Source organism: Cariama cristata, unplaced genomic scaffold (genome assembly GCF_000690535.1).
Source record: "Cariama cristata isolate BGI_N322 unplaced genomic scaffold, ASM69053v1 scaffold19761, whole genome shotgun sequence".
Taxonomy (NCBI): domain Eukaryota; kingdom Metazoa; phylum Chordata; class Aves; order Cariamiformes; family Cariamidae; genus Cariama; species Cariama cristata.
In genome coordinates, this window is record NW_009600133.1 from 19,755 (window position 1) to 38,648 (window position 18,894).

The following is an 18,894-nucleotide window of genomic DNA, read 5'->3' on the forward strand; positions in this document are numbered from 1 at the left end:
GAACTTCCTTTATGTTGGCAATTTCTGCCCACCCAGAAGGACATTCAGTGGTTTGGAAGCAGAAGTAAGAAGGATGTGAGCAGTGTTGCGGGGTGCGTTTCCCCATGATGCTGTTACAGTTCTTTCTGATGCCTGCTAGAAAATGAAGTTAGCGGGTGCAGATAACTTGCCGTTTTCAGCGATACACAAGTGATGATGATCGGTGGGCTTTTTATTTTGTTACTTTAACTATTGTAGATGCATCAGTGTGGAAGTTTCAGAGTCTTTAGTCTTTGAAAGCCTGTAGTTGTTTGGAAGTCTCCTGTGGAGGTTCTGGTGCCCAAGGAAAAGGAGTGGCTTTACATGAAGAACAGGCTCATGATGCAAAGCTTCAACTTCCAGTGTTCTGGAGCTGCAAGGGAAAATACATGTTTTTTAACAATTAGCATCAAATACTCCTCAAGATGAAGGTGATCTTTGTTCCATTTGAACCAACACCCATTTTGTCTTCTGTATTCCATTACTGAGGAGACTATTCTCTTGGATTAGTCTCTCTGAAGGAAGTGAGGTAACTTTGTAAGGCCCTAAGACAGACCTATGATTTGATTTAGGAAGGATGTTATGCCCTTGAAAATGAGAAGATGTTTATTTGACACAAAGGTCGTATGTTGAGATGAGTTGTTCACATTCAGTTTTGTGCAGGCTATTTAAGGAGCTCATTAAAATGGTTTTGCTTCATTGTAGCCATGATTTCATTGAAAGAATTAATTGTCTGAAAAAAAGGAATTTTTACTGGAAAAAAAAGAAACTCTGTTTTCCATATGTCACATCCTTTACAAACACTGCAGATTGGGTATTGAATACTTGGAGATGATAATACTCTTGACTGAGAAGTGCTTTGGGAATTCTAATGGCAGGATTAGCATAAAAAATAAAAACCAAAGTGGAATTTAGTACTTGCAAATATACTTTCTTTGCGTTCTTCTGTACACATCCCTACCCCTTCCCTTAAAGAGCTGGCATATGATCGAAAAGAGAAGTAAATAAAATTGTATTGAGCATCAAGTTAAGGAACATTGCAGTTCATTACAGGTTTATGAATCATCACTGAATTGCTTGTTCTTTTGATCTTAATTTAAGATTACTGCTTTCTAAATTGGATCTGAGGATTAGGGCAATGGAAGTCTTACATTGAAAATCTTAACTGCACTGTCTCCACCTTTTGGCATAGAGAAACTATATACTATTTTTTGGACAAGAGGAAAAAAAAAATAGAGAACACACTCAACTAAAATGTTCTCTATTTCCATCAAAGAAAACATCTTCTGTCTGCAAATGACTGATGCTTTTGTACAGAACTGTAGCAGATGCTATATCAATATACAAAAAAACTTTGTAGGAAGAATACAAAAATCTGTGTTGTTATCTGGTAAAAAATGGTGGTGGCAGCTCAAGAAGTGGTATATTTCTCATTTTTTGTATTCGTTTTCTTCTTTATAGGTAGTGAGATGGTGTTGAATTGTGACTGTGGGATGTCTTTTAAATTAGATTAAATACTTGAAACAAAAACTCCACAATTCTGACCATTTGGAAATCCCAATGCATGAAAGAGAAGACTCTTTAGCTATATTGGTTTCTGTGGCACAGACAAACTATTGTGTTTTATGCACTTGTAATTTAAAAATCTGTGTGTCCCCATATATATTCTGCAAAGATTTAGATATTTGGCCCGTGCAGATGTAACATATGTAACACAAACATTTTGCTTCTGAAGATCTTAAAAACCTATTTCACTTCTTTTGGATACTTGGAAAATTATTGAAGAAAAGCACTATGTTAAAGATGTAGCTCCTATTTCCAGTAGAATTACCGAGCTTAACTTTTTCTGCCCAAAAAATGTTGAGGCCACAACAGGTTTCTTTCCAAAACTCAGGAACAGCAGTGTGCTACAAAGAACCTTAAACTGTGTTAGGTAATGTATGACTGTCTCCAAGCAGAAGAATTTGTTAACCTGAAGCTAATGTGGCAAATTAATTTTTGGTCATATCCTTTAAGAATCTGTTCAGCTATACTTGATTTATATGAACATTAACAAAAGATTTATGTTACAAAAAGTCAACCCACTTTTGAGTTAGAACAGCTTCATTTTGAACATCAGATATGATGTTAAGAGAGTGCTGTTTGACAGAACCGGGCTTTAAGCTATGGAAATACTGAAGATTTGACTGCTGTCTGCTTATCTTGGGCTTGATCCTGTGCTCTGATGTTCTGCTGGGTTGTACCTGGTGATGCCATCAGTGCAGTCCTGGAGCCTGTATAAATCCTTTCTGGTTTATTTATGCAATACATTAAGTGGTTACGTATTGTTGTGCTTTAGATATTTGTTACTTGTAAAAATGTAACGGAATCTTTAAAAGATGAAGATAGAAGGAAGAGCATGAGAGCTTGCATCTTGCATTGTTTTTAGTCTTGTTGGTCCATGAATAAGGTAATTCAAAAGCTGTTCTTCCCCACTTCTACTGCTATATGAGTTTGCAAGCATTATGTTGATATCAAAAAGCTTACTCAGTCACACTAAGTAGAAATTAGACTTAAGCCTATGCTTCAGCTGCCGTGGCTGCAGAGGGTTACTTGTTACATCTAGAATATGTTTTTGGTTACCAGTTGATTTAATCACATTCCAGATGCTGCTGCTTCGCTCCTGATGATGATCCCTGTGCCAGACTAAGGTTTGATCCAAGATTAATTTTGCAAAAAGAAACCCATTTAACCTTATGTATCATGTGGTCCCTGGGGCCGTACAAACCCCAAGTGCTGTTGATGCCTTCTCTGGTGCATTCATTCCTGTGTGAATACCAACTGTAGGCTAGTCTGTAATTAGTGTAATTAATTAATTAGGCTTTGATGAGAGCAGAGGTGAATTGGCTTATGCAGGCTGAGGATTAGGACCTCCCAGATTTATGACCAGTTTGTTACTTTGCCGTTGTGCTCCCGTCCTGTGGCGAATCTGAGAAGGGGCTTTCAGGAGAGAAGCTTATGACGGAGGAAGCACTATAGGCTCCTTTTGCCTAGAGGAGGTTTGTGGTCTGCTGAATGCGTTCTTCAAGTAGTGATAGTCATTTGTGCGATAAATCCATGTGGGAAGCGGAGAAGAGGTCTGCCCACAGCTCCCGTTGGGTGTGAGGCACTACTCTCCCGTCAAGGAAGCTGAGGTGTGTGCTACTGGAATTGTGTTAGAGACACAGCTGTCTTGTCTGAGCAAAGATCATAGCAGGGAGAAAGAGAGACATGGCTCAGTGTTGTGGTCTAGATCTTGTCTGAGATGTGGAGAACTGACCACGGCTGAGCAAATCGCTGACTGTGGTCCCAGCAAAAAGTAGTGACGGTAGCCATTAAGTGTCTGCCTCAGAAGATGTGCTCTTGTCCTAAAGGCAACTTTAAGAGAGAACTAAAAGAAACTGAAGACAATTTAATTCCTTAGATTAATTAATACGGGGTAATTTTAGAGAAACAACAACTGCTTCCTAGTTGTTTTCTTTGCATACTCCCACGTAGTGATATTTTGACACAGTTTATATGGAGGTGAGACAGAGGCCAATCTAATTCTGGGAGGAGCGTGCAAGGGGTGATTATTTTCATGATAACTCAAACGTGAGGTAGAGATGAAACTGGTAAAAGCCTGTAAATGAAGCTGAGTGCATCCCCAGTCTGCGTGCTAGAAGTTTACGATGAAATGAAGGCAGAGATAAGTGTCTCCATTTACTGGTGACTTGGAGAACTAGAGGACCCTAGGCACGAAGGCTGGGGCCTAAAACTCCTTTGCATATTTGTATTACATCCGTGACTATTTTAATTTCATACTGAAATTACTGGCAGCACCTATGAGATGTGTTTTGCATTTTTCACTTGCCTAGCAACTAGTTTGTAGTTGTGACTACAAACAGTTTACAAAGATAAAATAAGGGAAATATTTTTTTTTTTCCTAAGCACTTGAAAAAATCCTTAATTGATGCAATACAGTTGAGTTGAAGACAAGGTTGGATGCCAGAACTGGGATTGCGATCCGAGATTTTTGGTAAAGCACAGAGCAGGATGAACTTCATTGTAGAGTTAGTGAACAAACGCTGAGAAGTAAGGCTAAGCCTGCAGATACTGAATGCGAATCATCAGCCATCTTTTCTGAAGTTCGCAGGTGGCTAGTGGAGATGAGCTGAATCTGCACTGGTGTGGCAGAAAAGGCATGTTCTGAGACTGCTGATACCTGCCTGCGAGAGCTGGGAAGCATCCACCATCCAAAGATACAGCATCCTTACTGAATCTTTGGCTGAAAGTGGCTTGAGATTCCTCTCAGAGGTTGATCTAGGTGTGACAGCTCTTTAAGGTTTAAATCAAATTTTAGGACGGCTTTAAATGGGCATGAAGCATGTCAGAAGAGAGTGTGGTGTGGAGCCACCAGTCCCCTACTTATCAATATGTCTTGAACGTCTGAATTTTTGTCAATGGAGAAACCCCTTTTTATCCCGATACAGCCTTTGATAGCGGCAATTTCCAATGCAGGTATTAGTTCTGTGCTGGACAGGTTCTCTGATAAATCAGATGATCTGAGAGTAAAGTATCCTACAAAGAAGATGGAGAGTTGGCTGGAGATTGCAAATTGCCTTGTATGGCATAGAAAAGACAGCTGTTCTTCCCCGGGCTGTGCAAGGGAAGAGTGGTCAGGTCTCAGCGGTGGGCTGAGAACCTCTGTGGAGGTGCAGCAAGGCAAAGAACCCATGGCTGCTGTGTGCAAACAGTTAAGGATGGACCTGTGGCACTCACCACTAAAATAATTTCTTGATACTGCCCAAGTTATATAAATAAAGCTGTACCGTAGTTAAACAACATAATTTTCATCTGATCTTTTTGTCTGTATCCCAAAGAGTGCTTATAAACCTTCTCAAGGTAAGCTTGCACTTCAAAGGCTTCATCCTCCTCTGCTGTTAATTGCTCTAGCGTTTCTGAACATACCGACACTATGCCAGCTTACACCAGCTGAGAATATAGACCTGATAGTTTTACTGCCGACTCATTGTGATAGTTTCTATCATGGTTTAGCAAGCAAAGAAAAATAGTGTATAAGAATTAGAAAACCACGGTTAGAGCAGCAATATTGGGATCCTTCAAAGGGCTATTGTGATCTAGAGGTGGTTATTCTCTTGTTAGCTAGGTATAGCTAGCTCGGTATAAGTTTGGTCAGTACTTTAGCTCAATGAGAGACCTACAGTGGAAAAACTGTTCAATGTATGCAACTACCGTGCACTCAGTTCCTTATGGGTCTTCCATAAATTATTATTAAGCGGAAAAAGCATTTTTAAACTTTTTTTTTTTTTTTTTTAACATGTACTTGAATAGTTTTTTGTACCCTGTGTTGTCTGTATCAACACTACAATTACTTAATCTTGTCAGGAAGTACTTAGAATTGTGGTCATGGCCTCATTCAATGGTTAACTGAACAAAAAACTGGATACTTGGATCTACAGCAAATTGGTGTTTAAATCATAGTGTAAAGCACATAGATAAACATTTGGTATTTAATCATCTGTTAAAATGAAATGCATTTTCAATTCTCAATCGCTTCATATCAAAATGAAAAGGTAATAAATGTCAGGATTTGATTTCCCACCCCCATCCTTCTTACAAACTGTGTTGGTAGCATCCGTTTTCTAGCGGTGACATCTTTTTGGGGGCAGGAAGGTCACACTGGGCAGTTGAGCAAAAGCTTTTGGTAACTGGATTTAGACAGAGTTTGTGCTGGAGTTCAAAGACGCTGCCCTTCTCTGCACTGCTATTTCATGACTTTTTTTTTCTCCTTTCTCCCTCCCCCTCCTCCCTTGGGAAATGAAGTTTTAGAGAATATTTTAGGAACCATGGGGAGCTATACTTGCATCATATTCTTTTAGAACATGGCTCTACTTGTGTTTTCCCTCTTTAGCAGGTAATCTAAGCAGAGGAAGGAAAGAAAGCTTCATACTTACAATGTTTAACATTTATGTTGGCTTTGTTTTGCTTATTGTTGCAGTCATGGTCATTTCCTCCTCGGAGCTTTTAAATTTGGGAACCTGGATTTCTAGTTCAGGAAAATTTGAACATCCCATGGCTGGTTCCCTGAAAGCTGTTAGTGTTTTCTGTCCTAAATACACTTCCAGAAACAAAGGTTAGGCTTATCTGCCCAAGTTTAAGCATAGAGTAAGTTACCTGATTACACAAAAACTATTGAAGCTAGTGCTCGCTCACACGGTGCTCATCACAGTGAGAGCTCTGTAACCAAGTGCCTAGAAGTTAGTTTTATTTTTAGATGTCATAAGTTCAGACACCACACTGAAAATGTAGCCTTGTATCTTTCTTTGTGTCTGTCTTCCTGCCGTGATTTTAATTTGCTATATTGCCTTTTTTTGGCTTGAGTCTTTTAACTTTTGGTTGTGCATAAAAGACTAATAGTAACTCTTTTGTTTTATAGGTACTAAGCCAAATGATCTACAACTGATAATATCAATGTTAAGAATGGATGGGGAGGAAAATAAGAAGATAGATGATGTTGATGAGAGTTTACAAACTGAGTTGACAGGAGAATCCCGGAGAAATATATCAGGAGGAAATGCTGGATGCGACTCTTCGTCTCAGCAGAAAACAAGGCTTATATCAGATGAAGTGTTCAGGGACCTTGTAAAGAAAAGAAAAGAGAATGGCACAAACAAAAGGGCACTGTCAAGGTCACCAAACCTGGATGTTGTTGAAGCAGACAAACCTGAAAATGTCTCCAGAAAAAGAAAGTGGAGTTCTTCAGAAGACGTGAAAGATAGGAAAAGGAAATTGCACAAAGTCGTAGTTGGAGAAGCAGGTAGTATGAAGGAAGGAGTCACCAGTTGTCTTGGTGATGACGTATTTAAGTCAAATTTCCTGTGCCTCCACTGTAATTTCAAATGTGCTGATGGTGCCATATTGAAAATTCACAAGGAAAATAAACATTCACAAGAGGTGCCAACTGCTGTTCCTGATAAGTTACCTTCTTCAGAAGAAATCAGTCTTGGCTCTACAGTTGGAAACGTAGACAAAGATCTTAAAGGCAAAATGAGTGATCAGTGTTTACCTTCCTGCTCTGATATGGTAAAACGTAAACGAGAAAGCCCCTCTAAACAATCCAGAAAGCAAACATGCCCTCACTGTACTTGCACAGCTGAATGTAGTTCAGCATTACATATGCGTGTTAAGCAAGATCATGAGAAATCCAAGCTATTTTGTTGTGATCTTTGTGGTTTTCAGAGTGCTGAGGAAAGTCTCCTAAATTCTCATTTCCTTGGCAAGACGCACCTTCGACGCCAAAATCTTGCTGCCCGGGGAGGATTTGTACAGATATTGACAAAAAAATCCTTTAAAAACCAACAGTCTGCTGCAACCAAAGAGAGGAATGTCAGAGCAAAACCTGGGACCAGGAAATTAAGGGCAAGAACTGCTGATGCAAAAGAACTAAGTGTTTGCAGTGCACTGAAAGGCTCAAAAGTAAGCTTGTCTGAACAAAATGATGGCCCTGAACTTGTTGAAATGATACCACCTTCAAATATTCGCACTGAAAATATAGATACTATGACAGAAGAAATGTTGCTTTCTTCCAGTGTAGAAGGAAATTATGAAGCCCGTACTGGAAAACTAGAAATACCAGGACCCTCAGAAAATACCTTGCAGAAAACAGAACTCCCTCCAACTACCAAAAAGCTAGTTAGCAGTTTAAACATGACAAGGAGATTTGATAGACCGGAATGTAAAAGAAACGTCTTGTTAAGGTCTTCATTTGGACAGAGTAGGTCTTTTAGATTAAAAAGGCAGGTTAAAAGAAGGTACAACTTGTTGAGTAATAGTAAGAGAGGCAAGTCTGAAACTCAGAGAGTACACGGGAAGCACATCTCCTGCACGCAGCTTAAACCTGGTGATTCAAGCCCTGTGTCACACACACAATTAGAAACAGATGCTAAAAGTAATTCTAATACTACTTCAGAAATTCAAGATCCTACTGAAGATAAGCCAAATACCCTTTCTTCCAGCGCTACAGATAGTAAAGATTCTGACGTTCAACTTACTTCTGATCATGGTGTTCTTCATACTTGCGTTGATCGTGGCCATGTTTTTCAGAACAGAAAAAGTTTGGAAATTTGTGTTCCAAAGCCTCATACAAAAAATGTCCAGTTTCATTGTCAGATGTGTAGTTATTCCTGTGAAGTCAGGGAGGATATGAAGCAACACTGTCAGGACAGTAAACACCAGATGGGTGGTTGTAGCTTTAATTGTCAGCTCTGTTCATTTACCAGCTTGAATGTGATCAGCCTTCGAAGCCATATGAGTGAAGCGCATAATATGTCCCATAGTTGTCCAACTTGCATTCTTTTCTTTCAAATGGAAGAAGAGCTGATAAATCACCAAAAAAATGAGAAACATGATGGTACAGTATTTCAGCAAGCTACTCCATTGAGTAACAGTGATCAGACCTTGCAAGAGGTAACTTATGCTGACGCAGTATCAGACAATAGCCAAAATCTTGCAAAGGAAGTGGAAGTATCAATGAAAGCAAAAGCTCCGGACTCTTCCTTCATAAATCATAGAAATGAACTAAAGCATTCTGTCCTGAATAGAACCCAATTTCAATGTAAAAAGTGTTTTTATAAGACAAGATCTTCCACGGTTCTCACAAGGCACATAAAACTCCGACATGCGCAGGAGTATCACTTCCTTTGCAAAGCGTGTAATCTCTACTCACTGAGTAAGGAAGGAATGGAGAAGCATATCAAAAGAAGCAAGCACCTCGAAAATGCCAGGAAAAACAACATTGGACTACGTTTTGAAGAATGTATTGAAAAGGTTTGTGTTGGTGTTGGTGGTATTAAAACAGTGGTGGATCCTTCCATTTCTGGGAGTGGGAATACAGAGTTAGATAAAGAAATTATACATGTTTCATCCTGTTCTGTGGAAAACATATCGAGAAATAAGGAATTCGTTCCCCTTGATCAAAGGATTGGTGAAAATGAATTGATTTTAGCTAATGCGCCCAAAAGAGAGAAAGCCAAAGGCACTATTTCTAGGACATGTACCCATTGTGGTCTTTTGGCCTCCAGCGTTACAAATTTGACTGTTCACATCAGACGAAAGCACAGTCATCAGTACAGCTATTTGTGTAAGGTTTGCAATTACTACACTGTAACCAAAGGAGATATGGAACGCCACTGTGCAACCAAAAAACACAAAAGTCGTGTTGAAATAGAAGGACGTGGAAAACAGAACTCGGAGATCATCGTTAGCCCTGAAGGAGGTAATTTTGAATCCATGAGCAAGAAGGTTAACAGCTCCATGACTGCCTTGTATGAACATGTTGAAGATGGTAGCCAGTCATCAGATTTGGAAAATTCTGTCTTTGGCAATCAGGAAGTTGAGCAAGGAGATGCTGAGCTAAAAGTTGTCAATGCCGGTAGGCTCCCAGATTTGAATCCTACTAGCAATTCATTAAATACAAACCAACGTATATTTCTGGAACCAGCGAGGGTTACTCAAGATGGTGACCCATGCTTCCAGAGAAGAGCAATGGGTGCAAACGACAACAAGTGCGTACACTGCAGCTTCGTTGCTCATTCTTCTTCTTCTTTAGAGCTGCATGTGAAGCGAAAACATACAAAACAATTTGAATACTACTGCATGGCTTGTGACTACTATGCTGTTACTCGCAGAGAGATGATTAGGCATGCGACAACAGAGAAACATAAAATTAGAAGAGAATCTTACGTTTATTCTTCTTCTGGGGAGGAAGCAAACGCAGTAGTTACCACTAAAGAAGGCACTGCTTTGTCTCAAGAGGAGCACCATCACAGTGCAGGAGAATGGAAAACTGTTTTAGGTCAAACAAGATGTGCCAATGATGCAGCAGAAGGTGATCATACGAGTCAAAGCTTAACTGAATGTACTGTCTTAGATGAAAATGCACCTCCAGGAAAGCCGAAAGGCAGCAGTTCCCAAAATGCAGTAGAAGGTGAACTTGAAGAGGAGTCTAAAAATGGAGGAGAAGACCTTTTTTGTGAAGGATTCCAGCAACCAACTCAGAAAGATAAAGTTGTTAAACTTGACAAGGAAGTATCAGTTAAAGAAACAGGTACGACTGGGTTCCAGAAAAGTAGGCATGGTCAGGAGCTGCTCATCTCAGATGATGATTGCGCTGCAGAAAATCAAAATAGATCAGGCTGCACAAACTTGAATTCAAGAAAAGGCGAGGAAAGCTTGGAAGCAAAAAGAGAAAACCCTGAAGTAGTGTGTAGAAACACAGACATTCTCCAAAAAAAATCACTGAAAAAAAATAACCCACTTCTTATGCTAACTCTTCCAGAAACAAGTAGTGCAGTAGAGCAATCAAATTTTGCTGGAAGCATTGGAGGAACGGTACAAAATATACGTAGTTTAGAGGGTGACAGAAGTTTCAAAGCGGATCCTACTGGGGAGGAGGAAGAAGCCCTTATGGAAGCACAACATGAAGCAGAAGTAACTATAAATAACAATGCTTGGGAGGCAGATGGCTCAACAGCTGAGGGCATGCAAGAAAGTAGTAATGAGGCTTTAGGAACAGTTATCATTGCTGATGATAAAGGAAAGGCAATGCAAAATTTTGGCAAGTTTGATTCTTCTATAGTGAGGTTAAAAAGCCATCAAGATGGGGAGGCCACTGAGCGTTCTGCTGAAGGGCAGATGTCAGGTGGAGTGAAAGCTGGTGAGCCGACAGTGAAAGCGGACCCTTCACTGAGTGGTGGGAAAAAGAAGAAGCCAGAAGGAATTTCCCTTGGGGAATCGACACGTATTCGCTGCGATGACTGTGGGTTTCTAGCAGATGGTTTGAGCGGACTAAATGTTCACATAGCCATGAAACATCCTTCAAAAGAAAAACATTTTCATTGTTTACTCTGTGGAAAGTCATTTTACACAGAAAGCAACCTTCACCAGCACTTGGCCAGCGCTGGGCACATGCGAAATGAGCAGGCGAGCGTGGAGGAGCTGCCCGAAGGAGGAGCTACCTTCAAGTGTGTGAAGTGCACGGAGCCCTTCGATTCGGAGCAGAGCTTGTTTCTCCACATCAAAGAGCAACACGAAGAGCTGTTGCGGGAAGTGAATAAGTACATCGTGGAAGACACTGAGCAAATAAACAGGGAGAGGGAGGAGAACCAAGGCAATGTCTGCAAGTATTGTGGGAAGATGTGTAGAAGTAGCAATTCCATGGCCTTCCTAGCTCACATCCGTACCCATACAGGTATGGAAACGCTCGCTTTGGAAGTGGTCTCTTTCAAACCGAGTGAATTATACCATTGGTCTTTTTCTGCTTGTTAATCTCTTTAACATTTCTTACGAACCGGTGTTCACATTGCCTGATGAGCCCCCGATGAAATTCAAAATTACCTAAAGGGGTATGAAAATACAGTGATCAAAGGGCAGAAAATGTAAGAACGTTTTAAGCGCAGTCACCCTTCTGCCTTTTGTTTTCATATAGAGAGATTTTCTTCCCTTTAATCTAAATTGTAACCATTACTTGGTTCTTAAATTTATATAATGAAGCAGTGGTGGTTTGAGAGAACAATTAGCTGTTCTTTCTAACTTCCTCTTCCTTGCAGTTGTTTAATATCCAAATGGTTTATTTCATTTCAATTCAGTTACACTTTCAGCATTACATAATGCTGCAGGGTAGACATTTGACATTTCATCATTCCTAAATAAATACCAACAAGGGGCAGCAAGAGGTTTTTGTAGAAATAAGTTATGGAAATTGGAACTGGTCAGCCTTTTTTGGGAGGTAGTGTGTAGTGCCGATGTGATGCACGGGGATGTAGCATCTGATTTAATTTCTGTGCTGATCACACTTTCAATTCATTTTTATGTTTAATTTTAAGTGGAAAATTTAAAAACATTTTTGTAGAAAAATGCATAAGCTGCAGTTCTAAATTTATGTAAAAATTCACTGCGATGTTTCTATAAACCTGCCATACATTCTTTATTTTAAATAGACAGCTTTTCTAAATCACTGAGCTCTGCTTAGACAAGTGGTGTCTCCATGGTTGAATTTATGAGTGGATTTGAATAATAAATTCACATTTCAATGAACATATTTTCATTAAAACTGTAAGGTTTATTTTACTGTACTTTTAAATAATGGCTTATTATGGAAGCTATAGTTTAAATTCATGCAGTATTTGAAACTTAGTGCATGGTTACAAGGAAGAGAACAAAAAGGTAAGAAAAAAGAAGCATAAAAGAATGGTAATTCCTGGCATAATCCTAAAATAGTTTTGTAAGGTTTTTTATGAAAAGGCAAGGGCGTGACTGGCCAACAAAGTTTAAAATTAATCTTGGGGAACACGGACACTGTATTTCAAACCTTTCCAAGTATTTTACTATAACGGCAGTATTCATGTGTACCAATAACTCACATACTTAATACTTTCAGCATTACTTCTATCCTGTCAATAACGTAGTTATCTGTATCGCTTCAGCTAATATCCAGCTTTGAATGCAGTGTTAAGTCTTTAGAGGGACGCTCATGTTCACATGGTCAGAGCAGCTGTATAAGCCCTTAATATGCCCTCTTACGGCAGATAAAACTGAATAAAACTAAAGGGGGGGGATGCTAATGGAGCTCTCTTTAGAATTCTTTATGCAACTGTCTGGTCAAGACATGTTGCTTATAATTGATGTGTCCATTACTTGAATTCTCTTGTAATTATAGTCAATAAGTCTTGTAAATGTGTTAAAGCTCACTAAAAGCATACAAATTCAAGAACAGAGTAAGGCTAATAATTTAAAATAATCAATGTAGGCATTTCAGCACTTAATTTCCCTTGTGTGTTGATAGCTGATCATTCTTAATCCATTAAGATTTATTTAGTCGTTTACAATGCAAAATAGGTTTGCACTGGTCACTTGTGCCATTTGAAAATGTCCACCAGGTTAAGTGCAGAATGTAGTCCATTAGTCTTCCTTGACTATATGTATTAATTGCATTTAAAATCAAGTTAATGTGGATGTGAAAGTGAGGTAACTATCAATATATGACAAAGCAACCCTACTTACATAAGTTACATCATTGATTGTAACATTTAGTAAAAGTTAGTGTACTTTTTAACAGCTTGTGTGTAGGTCTTATCATGAAGTATATTTTTATTGTGCTTTTGGATGGCCCTAAATATGCAAAGCAGTAAAAGAATACATTTCATTTTGCAAGTCATTTTTTGGTGCTGTGCACAAAGGAGGTATAGAAGGGTTACAGAGTAGAGTTTTATCTGCCCTCTTTCTCACGGCACCTTTAAATGAAATGCTTTTCTTATGCTTTGCTTATTCACATAAATAGTAATGCGGAGACTTTTATTAATAGTTAATGGGAAGAAGGCTTTCTCTTCCAATCCTTATCTTCATATTTGTGATTTCCTTTGTGTCTTATAGAACCTTTTCTTCCAATCTGTATCAGAATGGATGCAGTTGAATAAGAAACAAATATTTATTTTGGGGTTATTGGGAGTGGTGGCAGAGGGAACTGACCTACTCCACCAACTGTATATACACTGGCTTGTAACATTGGGGAGGCAAAGGATGGTATTCCTAGCTTCTCGTCTGTTCCAGGATAACGTAGTAGGAGCAGAGCTGCACATTTTCCCATTTATTGTTCTGATCAGGGGCTTTATTAAAATCTTTCTTCAGCACCCCGATGTGCATATATATGTTTCTATACGTATGTATGTGTAACCATAGCCAGCTCCTTGCCTTTTTTTTTTTTTTTTTTATTGAGTAATTGGTGATGGTTTGGGGTGGGAGGGGAAGGGAAGGGAAAGTTGTAGAAAGATACAACTAATGATTTCCATTAATAGAAAAATAATGTTTCAAAATACCGTTAAATAATGTAGCTTTTCACATTGCAAATGAAAGGGAAGCTTTGCTAGAGAGGAGATAACAAGTAAGTCCATCACATGTTGACAAGTGAAAATGAGGAAGCATAAAGAAAAATAAAAGGAGTAGTAGAGGTGGAAGACTTTTTAGTTCGCAATTGGTGGAGGTCCCATAAACTTAATTAACAATCAACATCTGAGGAAAAATCACCTGCAGCCACATCATCTTGGTTTCATTTCTCATCAGATTTCTCAGTTAATGGAAGGTTTGCTCAATGTAAGTGTGGTGTCTTACTCCCCACGTCCTAAACATAGAAGGAAATGGGATGATGGTATTTCACACAGCCCTCCTCACTTTGCATTGGGCCTGAGACAGGGACACAGCTATTCCTGCAGCTGCAGATGATGTTGCCTTTGGCTGGCTTAAAACTGAGGCAGTGAATTTTTCTTGTAGTTTTGGGTCTCTGTTGTCTTAATGTAAAATAAGGACTATGAACTTATGGCTATGAAGAGTCTTTTTGGTAAAACAGCAGCATGGTTTGTGTCTGTCTGACCTGAACTCTTAAATTTAGTCTATTTTCAATTTGGTGGGGTTTGTTGTTGTTGTTTTTCCCCTCCCCAGTTCTCTTATTAAGAGCCTTATTGTTATCTGCTACCATCAGAAAATGTACACTTTGTTTCTGTGCCATAACTTGTGGGTACAGTAATTAATCATGTGGTGGTGTTTTTTTGTTTTTTTTTTTTTTTTTTTTTTTTTTTTGAAAGTCATTTGGTTGGAAAGATGCTATATTGAAAGTATTTTTCTCATTTTTCTGTGAACTAAAAGACAAGTGTGAATTCAGTAATATCACATTTAACACAGCATATGAGAACCATTAAAGTTTGTGATAATACAAGTACGGCTGAAAAATGGTTAATTGCTTCAACATTGTTTTAGATAGCCTTATGGCAAACATGGATTTTTTTTTGCCCCGTTAGTTTAACTCTTAGTCTAATGTCTTCATCTTAAGTATAAAATTTTGAGTTGTTCCATCCAAGAACATACTGGAACAAATGTGGCACAAGCAACCTCAAAGGGAGATGCGCTGTGCTTTTGTTTCAGGTGATAAGTACTGGCTGGAGCCTGCCGGCACTTGAATTTTCGTGGAGTTTAAATGAAGATGTTAACGGATACTCAGCTCTGGATCTGAGAAATAAATAAAAAAACCTCAAGGCCTGAGTGATTTTTGGATGAGAGCAGTCAACAGAATAATGCATTTCTGTATTGTCAGCACACTGTAGCTACGATTGGTGTGAACTCGAGTTCTTCACAAAGGAGTCATGTAAATGGAAAACAGCAAAGGTCTTGTATGGAAGCCCTGTGGGACACCTGCAGTAACAGAATGAGGAACGAATTTACAATTTAATCAGTAGGAGAGAAACTAAGGGACCACAGGATTGAATCCACATGGTATTTGAATTCAATGACAAAAAAGAGCAGTATAAACACCAACAGATTTTAAAAAATCCTCTCCAACTGTGGCCTTGATGTTACTAATTGTGCAATTAGTCTTTAAGATCCTAAGTTAAAACATCAACTTTTAATACTCTTTTATTTAATGCAAAGAGAGGCTTTTTTTTTTTTATTTCCACGAGTCTTTTTGTAGAATGCAGTGTTGATTTGAAATGTCACCAAATTAATGATTAATTTAGTTTTATCAGGATCATTTAAATAAACTGGGGTTTTTCAGTGTGATTGATAGAATGTGATTGCTGTTAGCTGCAGTCTCAACCTGCTTTTGACATTTAAACATATAAAGCTGACTAGATATAACCATTCAGGTGCTAAATATATTTTACATCTACTTCCAACAGTAGAAATGGAAGTATTAAGAGATCTGGCTTCATTGTCATTGAACTGTGAAATATTCAACCTTGTCTGCCCGTGCTTAGTACTGTTGACTTTTTTATTTCAGTTAGAAGATTAAAATTAAATGCTTCATTTTTCGTCAGCTTTTGGGAATTAAATTGAAATTTAAGACTCTAAAAATTTTTACTAAGATCCTCAATTTCACCAATGGATTCTTGGAGGGTATTCTGTTTTCAAGGGCAAAGCAAAAAGGTTCATTGATCAAGTATGATATAGTGCAACATTTTTCTTATCAGAGCTCTTTATGTATATTTATTAAAGATCACATATTTCATATTATGCTTAACTGTATTGGAAGAAGTACTTCACAAAACATATACTAAACATAATATGGAGACTCTGTGACCATATTGTACTTACTTTTAACTGCAATTCTATGATTTTGATTTATTGATTTAAGGATTTAGTGGTCAGAAAATTGGAAAGTGCTACAGCATGCTTTAGAATGGTGTTGCTGCGTAAAACATGGGGACTGACATGTGCCCAATTTAACTAATTCAGTAAAAAAAAATAGTTTTTCCATCCTCGAGAGAGGATCACTGTTAATTAAGATAGACAAACAATTTGACTTTTTGCTGAACTGCTGTGATACAAGAAATAGGCTGGTACTTCTTCCTTGGAGAAATAATTTCAGAGTTCTTTGGTCTGCAGTAGACATTTAATATTAAAGTTTGTTCTTGAAATAAATAATAGCCAAAATGTCAATACTTCTGGTTTGCAGAATAATCATAAATTCTTGACCATAAAACAGTCATAAAGGCATAATATTTTATCCACTGTATATTCATACATTGCATGTCATTACAATAGCTAGGTGATGAATCATTTTCTCTGTGTGACAGAACAAATCTGAAATACCAATGCTAATGTGAAATCTATTCAAAGTCAGACGACTTCAAAAATTACTTTACTTTAAATATATTTGCTTAAAAAACAAGTACATTTTGCAGTTTACACCAATGTCAAGCCACTTTAAAACCGTTACCTGAGTTTCAGCATTTGGAAATGGGGAAAGGTGTAGAACAACTTTTGCCATCTTGTTGAAAGAATAGCTACCTACTATATTGTCTTCTCATTTTGATATTTTGTGGGTTTTTAAAATAATAAATAAAAGATTAAATTATTGTTAAAAGTCAAGAGAGTAGTTTCCATGATCTTGAACTTAAGGAAACTTTAATGAGTAATGTGTGGTATATACCGTCTGTGTCCTGGGAGTTATAAATTTATGTAGGAGAGACTTTTTTTTGTCAGGCAAAAATCTCAAACAGGTTAAATGTGGGATAAGCTTTTTTAAAGGTTATTTTTTTCCCAGGATTTTTTATTTCTTTTACCGTGGGTGATACATTATTCTAATTCAACTCATATCTTATGCTAAATTTTACTTAGGATCAAAGCCATTCAAGTGCAAGATATGCCACTTTGCAACAGCTCAGCTCGGAGATGCCAGAAACCATGTCAAGAGGCACCTTGGGATGAGGGAATACAAGTGTCATGTCTGTGGGTGAGTAAATTGAAACAGTCTCCACCATGGTTAACCAGGAGAAGAGTGCAGGATATGCATTGTTTCAGAATTGAAAACTGTGATGTGAGCAAGAGTGGCTAAAATTATGCATGCATATCCTCCTTTCCATTGTTATGGTAAATTCCTTAAATACAGTTATGACATTCTTTTCCCACTTCTAATCCTGCACTGAAGATGAGCAATTTTATGGGCTACAAGGTCAATTTGAACCTGTAATCTGTAAATTGACTAAATTATAGGATGTTCATTCACATTGCGAGGGAGAACTGTAAATTCCATTTAAAGACATAAAAAATATATAATATAGACTTTACTGTGTGGGGTTTTTTCTTTTGCTATACTGTTATAATTTTAGTACCATTAACAGATTTCTGGACTCCATTAGGGTTTTCATTCTTTACGAAAACAAAACAGAAGACTGATTTTTCAAACAAACGGATCTAAAATATCGCAGGCATAAGACTTTGAAAATAAATTGCAGTCTTTTATGTGTGCTTGTGTTCTTGTTTGTTACCCCAAAAATCTTGTTTTTCTTTTTTACTTAATCGTTATTTCCTCAGAAGGATCGTTCATAATGTTTAATTGTCCTTCAAATGTGTTGCATTTAATAGGAGGCATTGAGACTCCTTAATGCAAAACTAATTAATTTAGCAGAAATGTTTAAAAGGTTTTAAAATGCCATGGCATATATGGTACATCATAGGACATTCAAAGTTGGATTTTAATACCCTAGTTCTGATTAAAAATATATTTTAATGTTATTATGCTGGAGAAATTAACTAATATATGCATCATATAAAAACATTTTACTCAAACCTATGTAACCTGCTATAGCAGTCTTATGGCTAATGTGTAGAACAGCACAGGTTCAATTAGATGATGCAGTGCATCCATGAATGGTGTGGTGAGATGTTGGGGATAATATTCAGCAGGCGGAGGTTTTTTTAGCCTTAGTATACCCATCTACTGCAGGACAAAGTGAGTTACACATTTTAAAGGACAAGTGAATCTTCAGCTGAAGATGCAACTGAGTGATTTTCACTGATTCATCTCTCTGGGTTTTAAAGAGTTTTGCATGCAGCATTATGAGATACTTTGGATGTTTTTACTCACTTAAGAAAATTAATTGCTGACTTCTTGAAACAAGAAATAAAAATGTATGAGCCTAGTTCTTAAGTCCACTGAATATCAGTAGTAGAATAACTTGTGCTACTCTTTATTTTGCGGCATGTTTAAAATGAACATTATGCGTGGTAGCTATTTTATATTGTTTGAAAAATCTTGTTTACTATCTCTGCTATATGAATTGCCAAGAATTTGGCATGGAAGATAGTTAACAACTACAGAGCCACAAAACTGTTTAGCTAAGGCTAAGCTCTGTTCTTTAGAAGTTGTCAACAAACTTGACAATGGTTCTTTATTCCATTCCCTTTTAACTTAAACTGAAAAATCACCATATTATTTAACTATGTTATGGTGAGAGGAAAAGTAAAAAAAATTTCAAAATAGCTAATACCGTATCTTTTACAAAAAGAGAATTAAAATGATTAGGATTT

At 37.7% G+C, this 18,894-nt stretch overlaps 1 protein-coding gene across 1 annotated transcript; it reads left to right on the top strand.

The window, feature by feature from the left end:
• The first annotated feature begins 6,510 nt into the window (after window positions 1-6,510).
• ZNF407 (zinc finger protein 407) lies at window positions 6,511-17,321 on the top strand. Its single transcript, XM_009709937.1, has 2 exons — window positions 6,511-11,287; window positions 17,203-17,321. The coding sequence occupies exons 1-2, from the start codon at window positions 6,511-6,513 to the stop codon at window positions 17,319-17,321; spliced, it is 4,896 nt and encodes a 1,631-aa protein (XP_009708239.1).
• Window positions 17,322-18,894: the final 1,573 nt, after the last annotated feature.

Coding starts and splice junctions, on each gene's coding strand:
- ZNF407 (XM_009709937.1), top strand. CDS start 6,511: ATGTTAAGAATGGATGGGGAGGAAAATAAGAAGATAGATGATGTTGAT. Junction 11,288..17,202: donor TCACATCCGTACCCATACAG/GTATGGAAACGC, acceptor AATTTTACTTAG/GATCAAAGCCATTCAAGTGC.